The sequence below is a fragment of the Rhinolophus ferrumequinum genome, chromosome 7, assembly GCF_004115265.2.
Source record: "Rhinolophus ferrumequinum isolate MPI-CBG mRhiFer1 chromosome 7, mRhiFer1_v1.p, whole genome shotgun sequence".
NCBI classification, from domain to species: domain Eukaryota; kingdom Metazoa; phylum Chordata; class Mammalia; order Chiroptera; family Rhinolophidae; genus Rhinolophus; species Rhinolophus ferrumequinum.
The window spans coordinates 24,315,542-24,332,866 of NC_046290.1; the positions used below are offsets into that span (position 1 = coordinate 24,315,542).

A 17,325-nucleotide genomic window follows, 5' to 3' on the forward strand; every position below is an offset into this window, starting at 1 on the left:
CTGACATTTAATTATATGTATAATTGTTATAATTTGTATTATCATGAGATGTATTTATATTTCAGTGGGTGAAGTCAATACTTTTTTATTAAAATCAAACATTCTGGTCATATGGGAACATATGCTCTGGAAAGCGAGAGGAGAAGGCAGATCTGGTGGCTCAGAAATTCACTCCCCTCTATATATATATACACCTCTCTTTCACTTTTCCTCCCTCCCCCCAAATATATTACTCATTTCTAAAGGGAATAGCTTAGAAGGAGAAGTTTCTTAATTGCAGATTTACTTCAAATTGCACTTCAACTCCTGTTAATGGAGAGTGGCTGCCTGCATTGCTAAGCTGATGAGAGTTCTGAAGCTACCTCAGTTAAATAGAAAGGACAGCATAATGAGAAATGCCCATGAAATGTAAAATAGGGGAGAGAACCACAAATACCTCGCTGTTATCAATGCAGCCACTATTTCTTGCTTTCTATTATGAGAGCTATTGTTTCATCTTATGGGAGCACGTAGCTTCATGTTAAAACCATGGAACCATTATTATCAAGTATATATGGAACCAAGTATACTGAAAGCTAATATTAGTTAGAGTACCTGAGCTTCAACCCGTGCTAGGAAAAAGGGGAGTTTCTCTGGGTTTTTCAAAAGACCTCAGAGTAGTTTCCTGTTTTTCTTGGTTTATTTCTATACAGGTAAATATAGAAAAGTCAACTCTGAGCCTACTGATTTGAGTGATGAAAGAATTCTAGTTGATAATTGCCAAACAACCAAATTGTTATTATGCCACAAGAAAAGCAGTGTAGTGAAAATATAGTACAGTACAAAATATAAAAGTATTATGATAACATCAGTAACAAGCTTATGCTACTTTGAGAGAGACTTTTTGAAACCTACAGTTTGACTGCAGTTGAATCAAATTGGTCTCCCAAAAATCTAAAACTGAGGAAATAGTTTAGTTGAAGGAGAGAGGGAAGGATGGAGGGGTAATTTTGAAAGATTTGGATAGCCATAGCACAAATAATAGATCTGGAGAAGGAGGAGAGGAGATAAGAAGCTAAAGAAAGATATAGATGACGTTTGGAAAGGGAAGGTGGAAAATACCCCAGTCGTATTTTATGTACTATTGAGCTCCTACACTACTGCCAGGGTAATGAGAGAAACAGAAAGAACAGCCTAGTCATAATGAATTGGGATCCTGATAGCCTTATTGCAACACACAGTGTAGCATTAGAAGTTGGGTGTGTTTTTTTTCTAATTTCCATCCCATTTTCATCCTGATTTTCAATTTCCCATTTTTAGCCTAAAGTTTAATGAATTTGGAAAAAAAACCTCCACAACCTAAAAAAATTACCACCTATACATATTGTATGTACTTGCTAACAATTATAAGACTTTTCAAGCATTTTCTACTTGTAGAATTGAATGTTTGAAATGGGTTTCTTATGAAATTAATTAAAATTCAAAAAGATTAAGTAGGTTATATTTGGGGTCATAGAATACTACTTTGTGAACAAGTTTGCTTGTTAGTTGTCATTCCTTATATTTGGTAGGTATTTCAGTACTTGTTGAAAAATATTTAGTGAATGCTATCCATAATGACCATTCTCTCTATCTCTCTCTGTCTCTCTCTCTCTCTCTCTCTCTCTCTCTCTCTCTCTCTCTCTCTCTCTCTCTCTCTCTCTCTCTCTCTCTCTTTCTCTCTTTCACACACACACACACACACACCTACTTACATTTATATATAAGGCAGCCCCTCAGTAAAAGAATATACTGGGGCATACCCTAATCATAAACGGGGGGAAATTCTCCCTCGTGTATTTTATAGTCAAATTTATGCCTAATTATGAAGAAAATCATTGAAGATTTAACTATATCCATTTACATTTGTCCTTTTAAATGAACAGTCTTGCTCTGCCAAGCCTGTGACCACAAAAAAGAGGAAACAAAATTATCCATTTTTGTCATACTGTTAGTAGATTGGGCAGAAGGATCCAGAAAGAAGCCAAACTAGATTTTTGAATAGGAATAGCTGGGGCAGCTTATGAGAGTGGGATCAGCCAGGGTATAGACATTGATCATCCATAGAGAAAGACACGGGTGCAAGCATAGAGTGCATGGGCCAAAGGTGTGCGTCCTTAAACCTAAGCCAGGTAGGGGATTCAAGCAAAAGTTTCGTATTTGGGTTTTGATCATAATTAGGGAATCAGAATCGAAGCCAGACACAAGAAAGCATGGGAGTTATATTTACATCGGCTGACTAGAAAGTATGTCATTGTCAGCAGCAAGTGGTCACTGTAACAACCAGTATATGATCCCAAGTAGGACACATCAGTTCTCTATCCTGGTTTTAACTTGGTGGTGCTACATCCCAGAGCAGGTATGATAAATATTTGTCATTTATACTGCCCTCCAGCTCTCAATGGACAGACATTGCTAATCAGTCTTTCTTGCTGAAATATGATACTTTGTCTCAGGGCTCAGAATTATTCTCAACATGATGCTCTAGGCAGCTATTACCAGTTGATCAGAGTTGATGTATCAGATGAAATGTTTGCTAGTTCTGGCCAAGGGCTTCTGCCAGTACTGGTGACTTTAGCAGAATGTTTAGACCTCTGGAATGATGGGGAAAGGATTCAAGGTAACTTACATAAATATACTTACGTAGCATGCATAAGCTTAAAAGCTTTTCTTCTTGGGTTTCAGCAAGCGTGTTGTTGGATAATTGAATTCAATATATGAGTATTTACAACTATACAGTTTTATTCTATCTCTGTAGGCTTGTGATGTTAGGTTATCAGAGTCTTACTGAATTTATAACTAAGTTGTGGGGTTAACTTGGCTGTTAATTGATCATATACAGTTTCACATATTCTGTAACACTTTCTCGAAAGTTTACTTTTCCTCCAAACCCTGCCCCCATCAATAATCCAAATGCTTTAAGGTGTTTCTGTTTTTAATCCAAATCCTAGGTAAAGATTGTTTTACATGCCTTAGTTTATCCTAAAGTTTAGATACTATCTCTACTGACACTAAATACCTCTTTGAAATGAGCACTGTGGTTTAATTCTCAGAGCATTCATATCTATATTAGCAAACTGAATTCATGAAAAATCTTTAAATCTAAATAGGTAATGCTAAAATAAATGATACCATTTCTATACTATGCAGGGGGTTCCAAAAAAATGTATACACATTTTAAGAAAGGAAAATATTAAAATTGTAATATTCAATATATACCAATAACAAAAGATGAATACAAGTCATGTGTACATTTTTTTGGCACCCCCAGTATTTATATTTCTGGTTAAACAGAATGACTCAAAATTTCCTACTCCCATACAATGTAGATTTTTTTTCTCCCCATGTGGTTCATTTGTTAAGTACAAGTTTTAATAGTCTTTTTAAATGAGGTAAATTATTTGTCATGGGGATTTGCTTCTAGCCTCTAGGAAACGACATAAAAAAGATGATGATAAAGCTTGGGAATATGAAGAGCGTGACAGAAGAAGCTCTGGGGATCATAGGAGAAGTGGCCATTCTCATGAAGGAAGAAGGAGTTCGGGTGGTGGTCGTTATCGAAACCGAAGTCCATCAGATTCTGACATGGAAGATTATTCTCCTCCTCCCAGCCTTAGTGAGGGTAATTCATCAGTGTCAACGGATTTCTTACATAAGCCAATTTAAATTTAGGGCTTTAAATTTGAAGAATATTTGAAATTTTTATGAGTTAATTAACAACTCCTAATTTTTAATTAAGACCCAAGTATATATTTAGTTTGGATTGGCAGTGATTATTAAGTAGTTAATTAATGTTCAGGAAGAAACTATAAACACAAATAAAAATATTTTAAGTTGTCATTTCTGCATTTCAGTATTTCTTTTTGTTCATTTTAGTTGCTAGAAAAATGAAGAAAAAAGAAAAACAGAAGAAGAGGAAAGCTTATGAACCAAAACTAACACCTGAAGGTAACATTTTAGTTTATTTTTATCTTTAGTTTGTGATATTCTTCAATTTCCATTTTCTACTTGAAATAATAATATGCTTTTTTCCCCTCTATTGCAGAAATGATGGATTCTTCAACTTTTAAGAGATTCACAGCCTCAATAGAGAATATTTTGGATAATTTAGAAGATATGGATTTTACTGCATTTGGTAAAATAATTTTAAAATATGTTTATTTACCTCTAAATATAACATCAGTATAAAATGTATTAACATTTATTTACCTATGTGTCTAGCTTTCTGCCAGTTAACTCTAGTGGAAAAAAAGGCATGGTCTGTGCTCTCAAGAAGTTGAAAATCTAGTTGTGGAATCAAGTCTATGTTATCAAGAAACTGAAAACTTTAGTATAAAAATGAAGTTTTAAAAAGAATCCTGAGAGTGCAGCTACCACAGGTTAGAGTAATTAAGGAAGTCTTTATGCAGACAAGAATCAAATAGGCCTTATAATAAGGAGGGTACTAATATGAGCAGAAATAGGAACCCATCCATCTATTCATTTATTCTAATAGCCAATATTGATTGAATTCTTACTGTTTGTCAATAGTATGTTAACTGCTAGAGATGCAAAGAGAAATACCCACGCCCTGCCTTTTACTACATACAGTACCCTCCTCACTTAAAGTCGTCCTTTTGGAAACTGCGACTTCAGGATCAACGACTTATGAAAGCAATTTTACCGTATGTTAATTGATAGAAACAAGAATTAAAATCCTATGGCATATTTCTGGTCACAAAAACATCACCAAATTTCTGATTAAAGACCCAAAACGCTTGTAATGTTAAACATTGAAATAAATGTGAGCTACACATACATTTAAGAAAGATTTCAAAAAAAAAAAAAAGATAATTATTTTCCAGCCTGCTTATTCTAGTTTGAGGTCATGGGTGGCCTGTCCCAGCACTACAGGGCTCCAGACAGGACCAACCCTGGACAAGGTACCCTTCCATTACAGGGCGCACCTCCACATACACACACTCACTCATACTGATACGTTTTAAACATGTCACTTAACCTAACAGGCACGTCTTTGAGTTGTGGGAAGAACCCTAGTACCTGGAGAAAACCCACAGAGACGTGGGGAGAACGTACAAAGCCGCACAGACTGTGGACCTGGCTGGGAATCAGTTTTTTGTTTTCAGCGTTATAATGAAACAATGTTGAATTAAATGAAGTGATTCAAAGACCTGCTGTAATACATAATCTAATATGGAAAATAAACTAGTAAACCAATTATAATGCAATAGAATTAATGTGATATTCATATATTTCTTTTACAATAATATGTAAAGATCATATCTATAAATATAAAATATTAGGTTTATAAAAATACTGCTTATAATGTTTGGAGCTTCTCAACAATTTTATGCCACCTTCAGCTGTTAGAAACACTAGTGCCTAATTTATACAAAAATCTTATGGCATATAATAATTTTGATATATCCATTTGAAAGTGCCTCAAAAGGTATATTACCCATTATTTTGAAAGTACTTGTTTTATGATGGTTACTTGCCCAAGTATCCTTAATGTGTTTCCCCATTATTTGGAGTATCAGTTTCATCATTTCTAAAACTTTCCAATTCTGTGCTGAGAAATTGTCTTCTGTGTCATTTAAGATCCCAACAGGAAGGCAGATGGCACTTTCACATTAGGAAAATTTGAGGAGGAGTATTTACAAAGAGACCAATTACAAAAGTAGGGGCAGAATAGTGCCAGAAACCAGGGTTAACAGGCATGGAAATGTTACTATTTCTACAACCAAAGGAGCATGTATAAAGCAAACTTACCAGAACTCAGTATTAGGGGGAAAAAAGCTGTCAAGTGGGCTGCCTTGAAAAAAGCAGTAACCTTTTGATCAGAGGACATAGGCAGCCTGAAGAGACCTTGCAAGGAAGGAGTCAACGATACAAGTATCCTGACCTCAGTCTCCTCTTTGATCTTCTGACAGGGCTCCCCACTGGTTAAACCCAAACAGAAGCCAGAGGGCATGGGAGACTGTTGATGTGGTCCATACAGGTCAGCCTCCTAGGGCAGAGAGCTTGATTGAGAAGGGTCAGCAGTGTATCTAAAGTAGTAAAGATATCTATTTCCTCTTCCCATCTTAGTCAGAACTCTTAACTTTAATCACTGTCCTCTTTCCAGGGTTTGCTTGAGTTTTGCAGAAACCTCTTAGGTTGTTGTTTGTTTAGTTTGTTTACATGTGTTTGTGTGTCCAGAAATTTTACTAAAAAGGTAAGCTTACTATTTTGAACTGCTTCTTTTACCTAAACTGTTGGTGTTTGTTTTCAGGTGATGATGATGAAATTCCTCAGGAACTGCTCTTAGGAAAACATCAGCTTAATGAACTCGGCAGTGAATCTGCTAAAATTAAAGCAATGGGTATAATGGATAAGGTATATCACTAAAGTAAAATTTATGAATTAGTTAATATCTGAAGTTTGAAATTAAAGTGTTCAAGATAAATTGCAACGTTTACATCAAGAAATAATGCAAAGAAAATTCACGATTGCTTCTAAGAATCTAACTGAATTATTTGTTTTTTTTAAAAAAAACCTTGAATCGAAATATTCTGCAAATGATTATAAAGAAAATCATATTGCATTGAAAGAGGAATGGGCCTAGATTCTTTTCACTTTTTAATTTTTTCATTGTTGCAAATGTTTAGATTATTTAAATGCAGAAATAAACTAAATTTTTCTTTGACATTTGCTTTAGTCATTTACAGTGGTGAAAGAGTAAAGCTATGGTTTCAACATTTTAAGTACATAGGCTCATTGCTTTAGGTTTTATAATAAGTTGTTGAGTTGTCTTCCTACGAGCGCTGTGTTGCTAAGTAGTCTCATTGCACTAATGGAATAGCAGAATGTTTTTTCATTGATAATAACTTAAAACAATAATGCATCAAGGGATTGCTTCCAATAATCTTTATGAACCACTATTCACCCCCTAAACTACTGCATGGTTGCTATGCAAATACAATTTCGAGAAGATTCCTCTCTCCTCTTCTAACCAGGCTCCCTCTTGCACAAAATTGTCTCCTCTAGTTTCCTAGTCTGTAATGTAGAGATAATGATTTGTCCTTCAAGAGTAGTAAAATGATAAAAGAATTTATGTTGCTGTTTTAGCTTTCCACTGACAAAACTGTGAAAGTCCTAAATATCTTGGAGAAGAATATTCAAGATGGGTCAAAGCTTTCCACTTTGTTGAATCATGTAAGTTTAAGATCTGTGGTGTTAATTTTACCCTTGTTATTGTTAATATATAAATTTTTTTTATAAGGAACTTTGATTTATAGGGAAAATTCCAAATTTCATTAATTTGACCTTGTTACCACTTACTAATTACATTCATTAGCATTGCTGCTAGAATTATACTTAGCAATTCAAAATTAATTTTACACATTGTCAGTTCACAGTTTTGACAAAGAATAATGACAGATGTAAATTCATTTAAAGGACTATTCTTTAATCTTACATTGTGCTCGTCTTTGTGTAGTGTATGATGTCCTTTCATTTATGAAATGATAGTAGGTAATTATTCTTTTTCTTGCCATTCCCTGGAAAAACAGAAGTCTTATGCTGATTTCCTAATTATCCCAAAATATTAATTCTTATATGCCATTTTTATACCTAGCCCAAGTGGTTATTTAAAGAATTAAATAAGTAAGTGAATTCATGTAAAGTGCTTACCAATGTCTGGAACATTGTAAGTTCTCAATAAATGTCAACTGGAACCTTTGTTAAATTTTAGTACGTTTTTATCAAAAGCAGTAGCAACATGGTAATGGTTATGAACTGATTAAATTGCCTGGGATCTGCCTTCCTAGCATTGTAGCAGACATTCAACATCATATGCACTCAAATTGATCTTGATTTCTCTGTCGTTAATGAATACAAACACTAGTGCTTATAGGCATTTAATAAATATAAGAGAGAAAAATTTGGGAAAGTTTTGAGTTAATAAATTTTCTTTATTTTTAAAAGCCTGATTTAAAAAATAGTTTATTTATTGTAAAAATTTTTGAAAATACGAGAATGTCCACATTCCTATCCAGCAAAAAAAATTGTCAACACTTTTGAGAACACTTTTGTTAATACTTTCATTCTCATATGTAAGTATATACTATGTATATTTAGTACATGCACTGGATTTTATCTCAGGGAAATGTTCTTAATGTTTGCAGAAGCCACAGGATTGCTAAGTGATCTACATGGAATAAAAACTGTAGAAAAATAATCTCAGGTGGTATTTCAGTGGCTTATTAAGTATACTCATGTTTTTCCAATGCCCCCTCTAAAGTCATTTTTGAATCATGTAATAGAAAGAAAAGGCTGAGAGAAATCTGTAGTGGCAGTATGCTCCATCTTTACACATTTTATTTAAAATACTTTGGCAAGAAATTGTTATAAATATCAAGAATCTAGCATTCTAGAGAGCTGGCTGATTCAGTCTTAATGAAATTATTTTAATTTCTGAAAAGCTTAGCAGTATTTAATGTGTTGCAGACAGTCTTTAACATTTGGCATAAATGATGAGCCTCCTCAACTGACTTTTCTAACCATCAATTTTAATATCAAAGAAAAGCTACTTTACCTTATTTTTTTTAGTAGATATGTAAACATAAAATGTAAGAAAGCTAGAGATTTAGAAAAAATGTAATCGAATTTTTAGGCATTAGTGATTAGAAAGCCCCTCTCTGCTTAATATATAATATGCTTTTATTTAATCCATTTCCCAGTGTATAAGATTTGAATAACATGCATATATGAAGGTATTCCTAGAATTGATATTCCTAGAAGTTGATATTTCGTATGGGGTTTTTATTTTATAAGTAATATTAAAAGCGCCCTTTACAATAGTAATGCAGGCTACCCATGTATAAATTAAAATGCAGTCTTCAGTTAGTTGTTGAATTACCCATTTTACAAAATATGTTTTCAGTAGTCTGCATAATCATTGCCTTTTAATCTCCATTTCAAAAATACAGTGTTTTTGAAAAATATGTATTAGGAATGATTGAATCAGTAACATTTTATTAATTTTAAATAAGGCTCTATCTTTCATTGTTAATTTTTGCTTTGTTCTTACAGCAGTGAGCAGAATTTATAGTTTTTTACTATCATAATGTTTATACCCTTAATAGAATTATTTGTATATAAGTACAGTCTTCAGCTAAAATCTTAGATTTAGATCAAGTACACAGAAGATAAAGGTAACTATAACTGTCACTGGAGTGTCATCTAGTGGTGAAATTAGGAAATAGGGTATATTAATGTGAAAACTTTGAAACAAGTACAATAGTACCTCGGTTTTCAAACGTCTCCGTTGATGAACATTTCGGTTTACAAACACCGTAAACCTGGAAGTAAATGCTTCGGTTTTTGAACACGCCTCAGAAGTTGAACATGTCACACGTCTTCCGCTGAGTGCAAGATCCTGAGGCCTAGCTGTCAGCTGTTTTCGAATGTTTCAGAACTCGAACGGTCTTCCAGAACAGATTACGTTTGAAAACTGAGGTACCACTGTATCTTACTTAAAGTAATATCAATATTTGTACTTCATTCCTAATGTTTTGTAAAGAATGTACACATCAGAACTCTTACCATGTTTTCTACCCCTGAAAATCAAATATATCATAATTTATTTTTTTATATTTTAATCTATAAATGTGTTTTCACTTCATTAACAATGTGCTGTTTTTTAGAATAATGATACTGAAGAAGAAGAAAGGTTATGGAGAGACCTTATTATGGAGAGAGTTACAAAATCAGCAGATGCCTGTCTTACAACTATCAACATTATGACATCCCCAAACATGCCAAAAGCTGTATATATTGAGGATGTAATTGAAAGAGTTATACAGTACACTAAATTTCATTTGCAGAATACACTTTATCCTCAGTATGACCCTGTTTACAGACTAGATCCTCATGGAGGTTGGTTTATCCTTTTGTATTGATACTTTTTCAGTGTAGTATCAAAATTGCCTGTTACATAATTTTACCATGTTGGATGTCTCAGAATGCAGTGACTTCAAATGGCATCAAAATTATTAAATTACATAGATTGTTAAAAACACTGGCTTTGATTTGACTAGAATATAGAACTTTCAGTTAACCCAGACTTATTCATTTATTTCTTTAGCACCTATTAATGTATAATAAAGTAATTTCTACTGTTCAGAGAAAATCCCAGATAATATTAATTTCGGGTTATATTTATCACTTCCCCTTAACTTTACCCAACATATTAGTTACCTACAAAATGGATTCATTCAGAATATATATTCTTCCTCTTATTCCTAACCTTTATAAATGAGCCATGAAATATTTAACATGTACATGATAGAAGAGAGGAGGACAAAATAGATTCATGAATAATCTACGTTTAGTTACCAATTGTTTAATAATTGCAAATAAATTTAAAGTTAATATAATCTAACTATCCTGCTCCAATTTAAAAAAATAGAAATAAAGATGAAGTGAAATTTTAGATACAAGAATTTAAGAGCCCCTTAAATGTGCCATGCATTATCTGTTATAAGAATACTTACTTTCTGACTAAATATGCTTAGAGAATAGTTTTCTCTCTTAATAAATAACCAGCTTTATTTACCAGGTTGTATTTTTATATAGAAATAGAAAAGTGTGTTCTCTTAATTTAGAAGACAGTTTTATTACTGTTTTTTAAAAATTATTAAAAGTGTATTCTTTTTTTTCATTTTAGGAGGCTTATTAAGTTCAAAGGCAAAACGGGCAAAATGTTCCACCCATAAGCAGAGAGTAATAGTAATGCTTTATAATAAAGTTTGTGACATTGTTAGCAGCTTATCAGAATTGCTAGAGATACAACTTCTTACAGACACAACAATTCTTCAGGTAAGTTTTTTTTAAACCTTTTGTATATTTGTAGACTAATGATTTAAGAATAAAGGTCTGATTGAGTTCAATATAGCCTTGCACACTCAATAATCATACCAGCACTGTGTTTTTTTCCATTCAGAGTGTATCTAAATTGAAGAAATAAATTCCAGTGAAATTTTAAAAAGAAACATTTTGTGCATAAGACAGGTGAATGAATGTAGTATAAATTCCAGACTCTAGATTCTTTGAAAGATAAATTAATCTTTTCTTTTAAAATATGTTCGGATATTTCCATCCAGAGTGGCAGAATTTTTTTTTTTTTAAAATATGTATTCCTTGGCATTTATTAATCCAAAAGGTAGAGATTTGAGAAATGGCAGTTATGAAGGAAGATACATGCTAATGTGCTTGAGGATGAAAGAGAGAATAGAAAGAACTAGATACCGATTGTTGAGAGAAAAGTAAATGCCCTGTGAATATTTCAGAATTTCGTAAGGTGGAATGTTACTGAAATCAGCTAGAGATGTGTACTAATTTTTCTCTTTATGTGTGTATGCAGGTATCATCAATGGGAATAACACCATTTTTTGTAGAAAATGTCAGTGAACTACAGTTGTGTGCCATTAAGTTAGTCACTGCAGTAAGTATAATCAATTTATATTTTTAGTTATCTCTCCAGAAAAATAATATTGATAATCGTTAAATCCAAACCCGCAAAAATTAATGTAGACTCGTGTTTTCCATAGAGTTATTTCAACATAAGGACTATTTTAGTGTGCCTTAGATTTTAAACTTTTCTAAATACTTAAAATATTTCAATTAGTAATTCTATATTTACAATAAAATCAGAGTTGTTTAAAATTTGAATCTTGTCTTACTTTCCATACCCAAGATATCATACTCCTTTAAATGAAATTAGTATACTCTGACTCCTATAAGAATATTATAATTAATGATAGAAAAGTTGAGTAAATTACCTCAGTCGTTGCTATTGAAGATGTTGAGAACATTTTCATTCTAAATGACAGATTTTTATCACATGTTATAGTATTTTTATTTTGTTTTCAAATAATTATAACTTATTTTGGAATCTTATAATTATTAAACAGGTATTCTCAAGGTATGAAAAGCATAGGCAGTTAATTTTGGAAGAAATTTTTACTTCACTTGCAAGATTACCAACCAGCAAGAGGAGTTTAAGGAACTTCAGGTAATTATAGCAAAGGCCAAGTACAATGAAGAACTCCATTGTATGGTAGCCATTACATATTTATTCATCATTTCTGTTTAATTTTTTATTTTAATGATCAAATTAAAGTGAGGCAAATTCAGTTAGAACAGCATGAGGAATAGCTTAGATGGGTGAAATAACAGAACATATTTAGGAGACTTAAAGAAGTCCAGTGATTCTCAAGTGTAAACGTCTGAGGCAGGATTTTGCAGTCTTAGTGCTATTGACATTTTTGGCCAGATAATACTTTGTTGCGCAGGGCTGTGCTGTACATTGTAACATGCTTAGCAGCATCCCTGATCTCTGCCTATTAGATGCCAAAAGCAGCATCAGCATCCTTCCTTCGATGGATGACAGCAAAGATTTTCACCAGACACTGACAAATGTCTCCTGAGGAGCTAAATCATCCCTCGTTAAGAACCACTGGTTTATGAGTAGAGCAATACGAAATTGGCTTGAAAGAGTCAGAGGCAGTTCAAGCACTTTATAAGCCATACTAAGGAACTTGGACTTAATGCTTTATACAGTAGGAAGTCATTAAATACTACTTTTTAAGAGAGAGCTGAAAGTGGACTCTAACAGCAGTATAGAGAGTAGACATGAAGATTAAATGTTCTGAAATCACTAATCACCGAGTAAAGAATATTGTCCACTGCTGTGGTCAGCATTATTGTCTTTGTTGTCATAGGTAATCATCATCATTATAATAATTATCATTATAATATTCCTGAGTGATTGAATATGTTAATGTAGAATTAGAGTGCTTTCAAGACTGTCTTCTGTAAAATAATTGTTTTTATCTTAATTTTTGGGACTGATTGTATATTGATAAACATCTGTTTTCTAGTAAGCCTGAAGAAAAACTACCAGCATATAAAAGAATTCTTGTGTTTTTATAGTATCTTTAGAACAAAAAGTTTAGAATTTGATTTTTCATATTCTATCCCATTGATCTAGTGCAGATAATCAAGAACTGACTGTAGCAGATTTTAATAAGAAAACACCAGAATGCATGGGCATTTGGAAATCTTGAAAACTTTTCTCATTTAAAAAATCATTTTGAGAAACATATTATTCATTATAAATTTTTTTCTGCAGTGTATATAGAGTATAGAAATTTATATTAAATTAAATATTTATATTTAATATAGTATTTATATTAAATACTATTTAAATTTATATTAAATAGTATAGAAATTTATATTAAATTTATATTAAAATTTTTTTTACTTTTAATTATCTAAGTATGCATGGGCATGGTTGATTGTTTTATAATTTATAAAAATAATTAGACATGGTGCTATATAAGCACTAAATAAAAATTATGCCTAGAAATATTGATAAAGAAAGCATCTCGAAACTTACAGATAATAGATGACATGAAAAATGAAATTCACTTCATGCTCTGTATGGTTTAAATATTTTCTTCTCCATTAAAGGTTAAACAGTAGTGATATGGATGGAGAGCCTATGTATATTCAGATGGTCACAGCACTGGTTTTACAATTAATCCAGTGTGTAGTACACTTACCATCATCAGAGAAGGACTCTAATTCAGAAGAGGACTCAAATAAAAAGGTAAGGAGTCTTTTGTAAGTTTTATAACTATATATTTTTATAGGAAGAAGCACATATATCCTCTGCCATTCTTATAAAACTGAGGTTCTTATTCAGGGCTTCATGGGTAGTCTTTAGGATCCTTGTAGAGCACTAGACTAGGCTTTAGGAGACTTGAGTTCTGGTTCTGACTATTAATATCTACCTGTCATGAAACATACGAATTTAAATCTGAGTTTGTTTCTTTAGCTGTGAAATGGGAACAATAGTACCTAACAAGTCTACCATACCAAGGTGTAAGACTCAAGTGAGGTATAGAATGTGAAAGTGAATATTATAACATGTAGTACCTGCATTAATGCATAACATATAATTGTACTATAATTAATTCATGCAGCGGATGAATTGATGCCCTCACTTTTGAGTAATTTGTAGCTAAGATTTGGTTTTGTAGTTTTTACCTACCAATGCTTACAATTTTTCCAAGTTTTATAGTATAGTATTACTTTCAAAAAGTTCAAAAGAAACACGAATAATTTTATTTCTTTATTCTGTTATATCCAGATATATACGTGTGGTGTGTAATAGTATATAATTAAGTAAAAAATGCATATCGAAAAAGTTGAGATCCCTGTTGTTTCTCCCTCATCCTAATCCCGTTGTTCTTTCTCCAATCTTCCCTTCATTACTATTGGTGACTAGTATCATGAGAATGTTTACTCCTTTCATTTATTTATTTACCTGCATAAATTTGATACAGAATTGTTTTTTTAATTTACATAAATGTTATAGTGACATATTTACAGCTAATTTTTTCACTCAACATTGGTTCAGTAGATAAAACTAAACACCAGATTCTTTTTGAGTTGGATTAAATGCATCATATAACTATATCATAAATTAAAGCAAGAGTTTCTCTAGATATATTTAGAAGTAAAATATTAAATCATAGTGTACATACAACTTTACTGGAACTTGTCAGTTTGCTCAACAAAGTGATGTTCTAATTTATGTTCTTACTCTTTTATTTTACCTAATCTGGTCACCGTGAAATGATACCATGTTTTATTTTGCATTTTCCTGGTTACTAGTGAGATTTTTTCATGTATTTATTCACCTTTTGGGTTTCCACAACTTTGAATTGACTATGTATGTCCTTGCCTTTAAATTTCTGATGAAGCAGTTGAATTTTCTTTTGTATTATATTCCAGTGTTTCATAAACTTTGAGTTTGTAGTTTCTTTTTTAAATTGTTTTTGTATTTTCAACCAATTTCTTGTTCTGACCTAGATCATGATAAACAACTATTTATACTGCATTTGTTAACCATATTTGTCACTCTTACGTATTTTAATAAATTAATATGATCTCTTGTTTTTAGTTAGTTGTTTTTATAAAGTATTGAAATATGTTTAGTATGCTAATTGTAGATTTTCTCTTTATATATAAAATAATTAAACACGTTAGTATTTAAATGTATTACCTTTATTCAGTAAAAACATAGTATTAGCAACTTAATTATTTTGTTTTCTGGCTATTTCTTATATCTGTATAAATTCATTTTTCTCAATCAAGGTTGACCAAGATGTTGTCATTACCAACTCTTATGAAACAGCCATGCGAACAGCCCAAAACTTCCTTTCGATCTTCCTTAAAAAGTGAGTAAACATAGACTGATTTTTATTTTCCCCAGTATAGAGAATACTTTAAGTTAAAGATTTATCCAATTTTCTGCCACAATTTGATCTTGAATATATCTCCTTGGCCCTTGATTTCCAGATCTTTAAAATGAGGTAATTGCAATATTAAAAATCTAAAATTTTGTGAACTTGCTTATATGTTGGACTCCAAAAGTTAAAGTACTAGATTGAAATTCTATAATTTTTCTTCAGTAAATTTTGGTGCATTCTAATTGAATAGGAAAGTTTGTAGAGAGAGGTTACTCAGCCTTCATAAAAATTTATGGTAATCTCACAGAGATAAAAACAGTGCTCATTTTAAAAAATGTGTTATAAAAGTAATATTAATATTTCTCAGTAAATGGGAAAAATGAAGTTTGAGAAATAATTCATTTAAATCCGTATTTCATTTCATGTACTCACTTAATGCCTTGTTATTAGATATAGAGAAAAGAAAACTTTCTTAGTAAAACTTTAGTCATATTGGTGGGCATGTCACCTAAATTCACAGCCTTTTCATTATTTATCTTTGAACAGATGTGGTAGTAAGCAAGGTGAAGAAGATTACAGACCACTATTTGAAAATTTTGTTCAAGACCTTCTTTCAACAGTCAATAAGCCTGAATGGCCAGCTGCCGAACTACTCCTTAGTTTGTTAGGGAGACTGTTGGTAAGAGTATAGCATTTAAAGATTATTAGATTACTAGAAGACAACATAATGAGGATGTACTCTGATTCACAGATGATGAATTCTTTAAAAATGTGTAAGGAAATATGACCATTGCATCTCTATTTTTGCATGTTCATAATTGTACACAATATTGTCAGTACCTTGTAGAAAACTAAAATGTTGTGACTTTTGGTGCTTTCATTTCATTACGTAAGATAACTGCTTTAAAAACATTTTTGGTTTGGAAGTCTTATATTGTTAGTTAAAAGCATCTCAACACTGAGTCATAAGTTACTGTAGTTAATTCATTTCAAAGCATGAAATTAATGTGAACTCTTTGTCATCTTTAATAAGAGTATTTCTAAAAACATGACACTTTTTGGTCGTCATGTAATACAATAGAGAAATACAAAGAAATACTGTGGTTTGTGTTGTTTTTAAAGCTACATTTGGACTTGTGCAATACAAATTGTTACAAAACTGTTGGGACCTTACCTTCTGTGAGCTGGAAAATATATAATACTATTCTGGAACCAAGATAATGTTTCATAGGCATCAGAATTCCAACTTAAGAAATTCTTAGTAGTATCCCATTTTTTTACAAATTAAACAGTTGAGCCTACATTTAAAGAAAGTGACTGTGTTCTTAGGGAGATTTAATGTGTAATTTTTCTGAAATGAATATGTTCAGATTCCACAAACTGAAAAGGCAGTCACTTTTTATGGAATAATATCACAAGGAGAAAAAGTTTACATTTCAGATAATACAATATAGATTTGGAATTTATATGATAAATTGGTATTAAAATAATATTATTATAAATTGATTACATTAAACCAAAATTTGCTTTATTTTGATGTTTAGGTTCATCAGTTCAGTAACAAGTCAACAGAAATGGCCTTAAGGGTGGCATCTCTTGATTACCTTGGAACTGTTGCTGCGCGACTGAGGAAAGATGCCGTTACAAGCAAAATGGATCAAGGGTCTATAGAACGAATTTTAAAGCAGGTATTGAGAAAAAGGGTTAAAATTATGGAGATAAATTGTAAAGTACTTTCTTTTAGGTATTATGTCAGTCTTGCATTTCATTTTGTAGATTCAAAATAAGATCTGTACTTCTAAAAGTGGGCTTTTCAGAAGCCCCACCAGAGAATGTTAATACCTTGGGGTAAATTATAATGTCTAACAGGAACATTTAAATGATTTACATAAATCCTTAGTTTGCTTTCTTTTTACAACTATGAAGTTATGAGTTTATGGTGCTGTTTTCTGTTTGGTTTAACATAAGTTTTATTTAAATCTTTACTAAGGTGATGATTTTT

At 31.8% G+C, this 17,325-nt stretch overlaps 1 protein-coding gene across 3 annotated transcripts in view; it reads left to right on the top strand.

The window, feature by feature from the left end:
• Positions 1-17,325, top strand: part of NIPBL (NIPBL cohesin loading factor) — a 187,182-nt gene that overhangs the window by 125,994 nt on the left and 43,863 nt on the right. For all 3 annotated transcript variants that reach the window (XM_033109936.1, XM_033109938.1, XM_033109937.1), the window contains 13 exons: positions 3,443-3,640; positions 3,895-3,966; positions 4,064-4,153; positions 6,293-6,396; positions 7,129-7,215; positions 9,708-9,939; positions 10,730-10,881; positions 11,426-11,506; positions 11,976-12,076; positions 13,537-13,675; positions 15,229-15,311; positions 15,870-16,002; positions 16,868-17,011. In XM_033109936.1, coding sequence (XP_032965827.1) covers positions 3,443-3,640; positions 3,895-3,966; positions 4,064-4,153; positions 6,293-6,396; positions 7,129-7,215; positions 9,708-9,939; positions 10,730-10,881; positions 11,426-11,506; positions 11,976-12,076; positions 13,537-13,675; positions 15,229-15,311; positions 15,870-16,002; positions 16,868-17,011 — 1,616 coding nt within the window. The remainder of the gene's footprint in view (positions 1-3,442; positions 3,641-3,894; positions 3,967-4,063; positions 4,154-6,292; positions 6,397-7,128; positions 7,216-9,707; positions 9,940-10,729; positions 10,882-11,425; positions 11,507-11,975; positions 12,077-13,536; positions 13,676-15,228; positions 15,312-15,869; positions 16,003-16,867; positions 17,012-17,325) is intronic.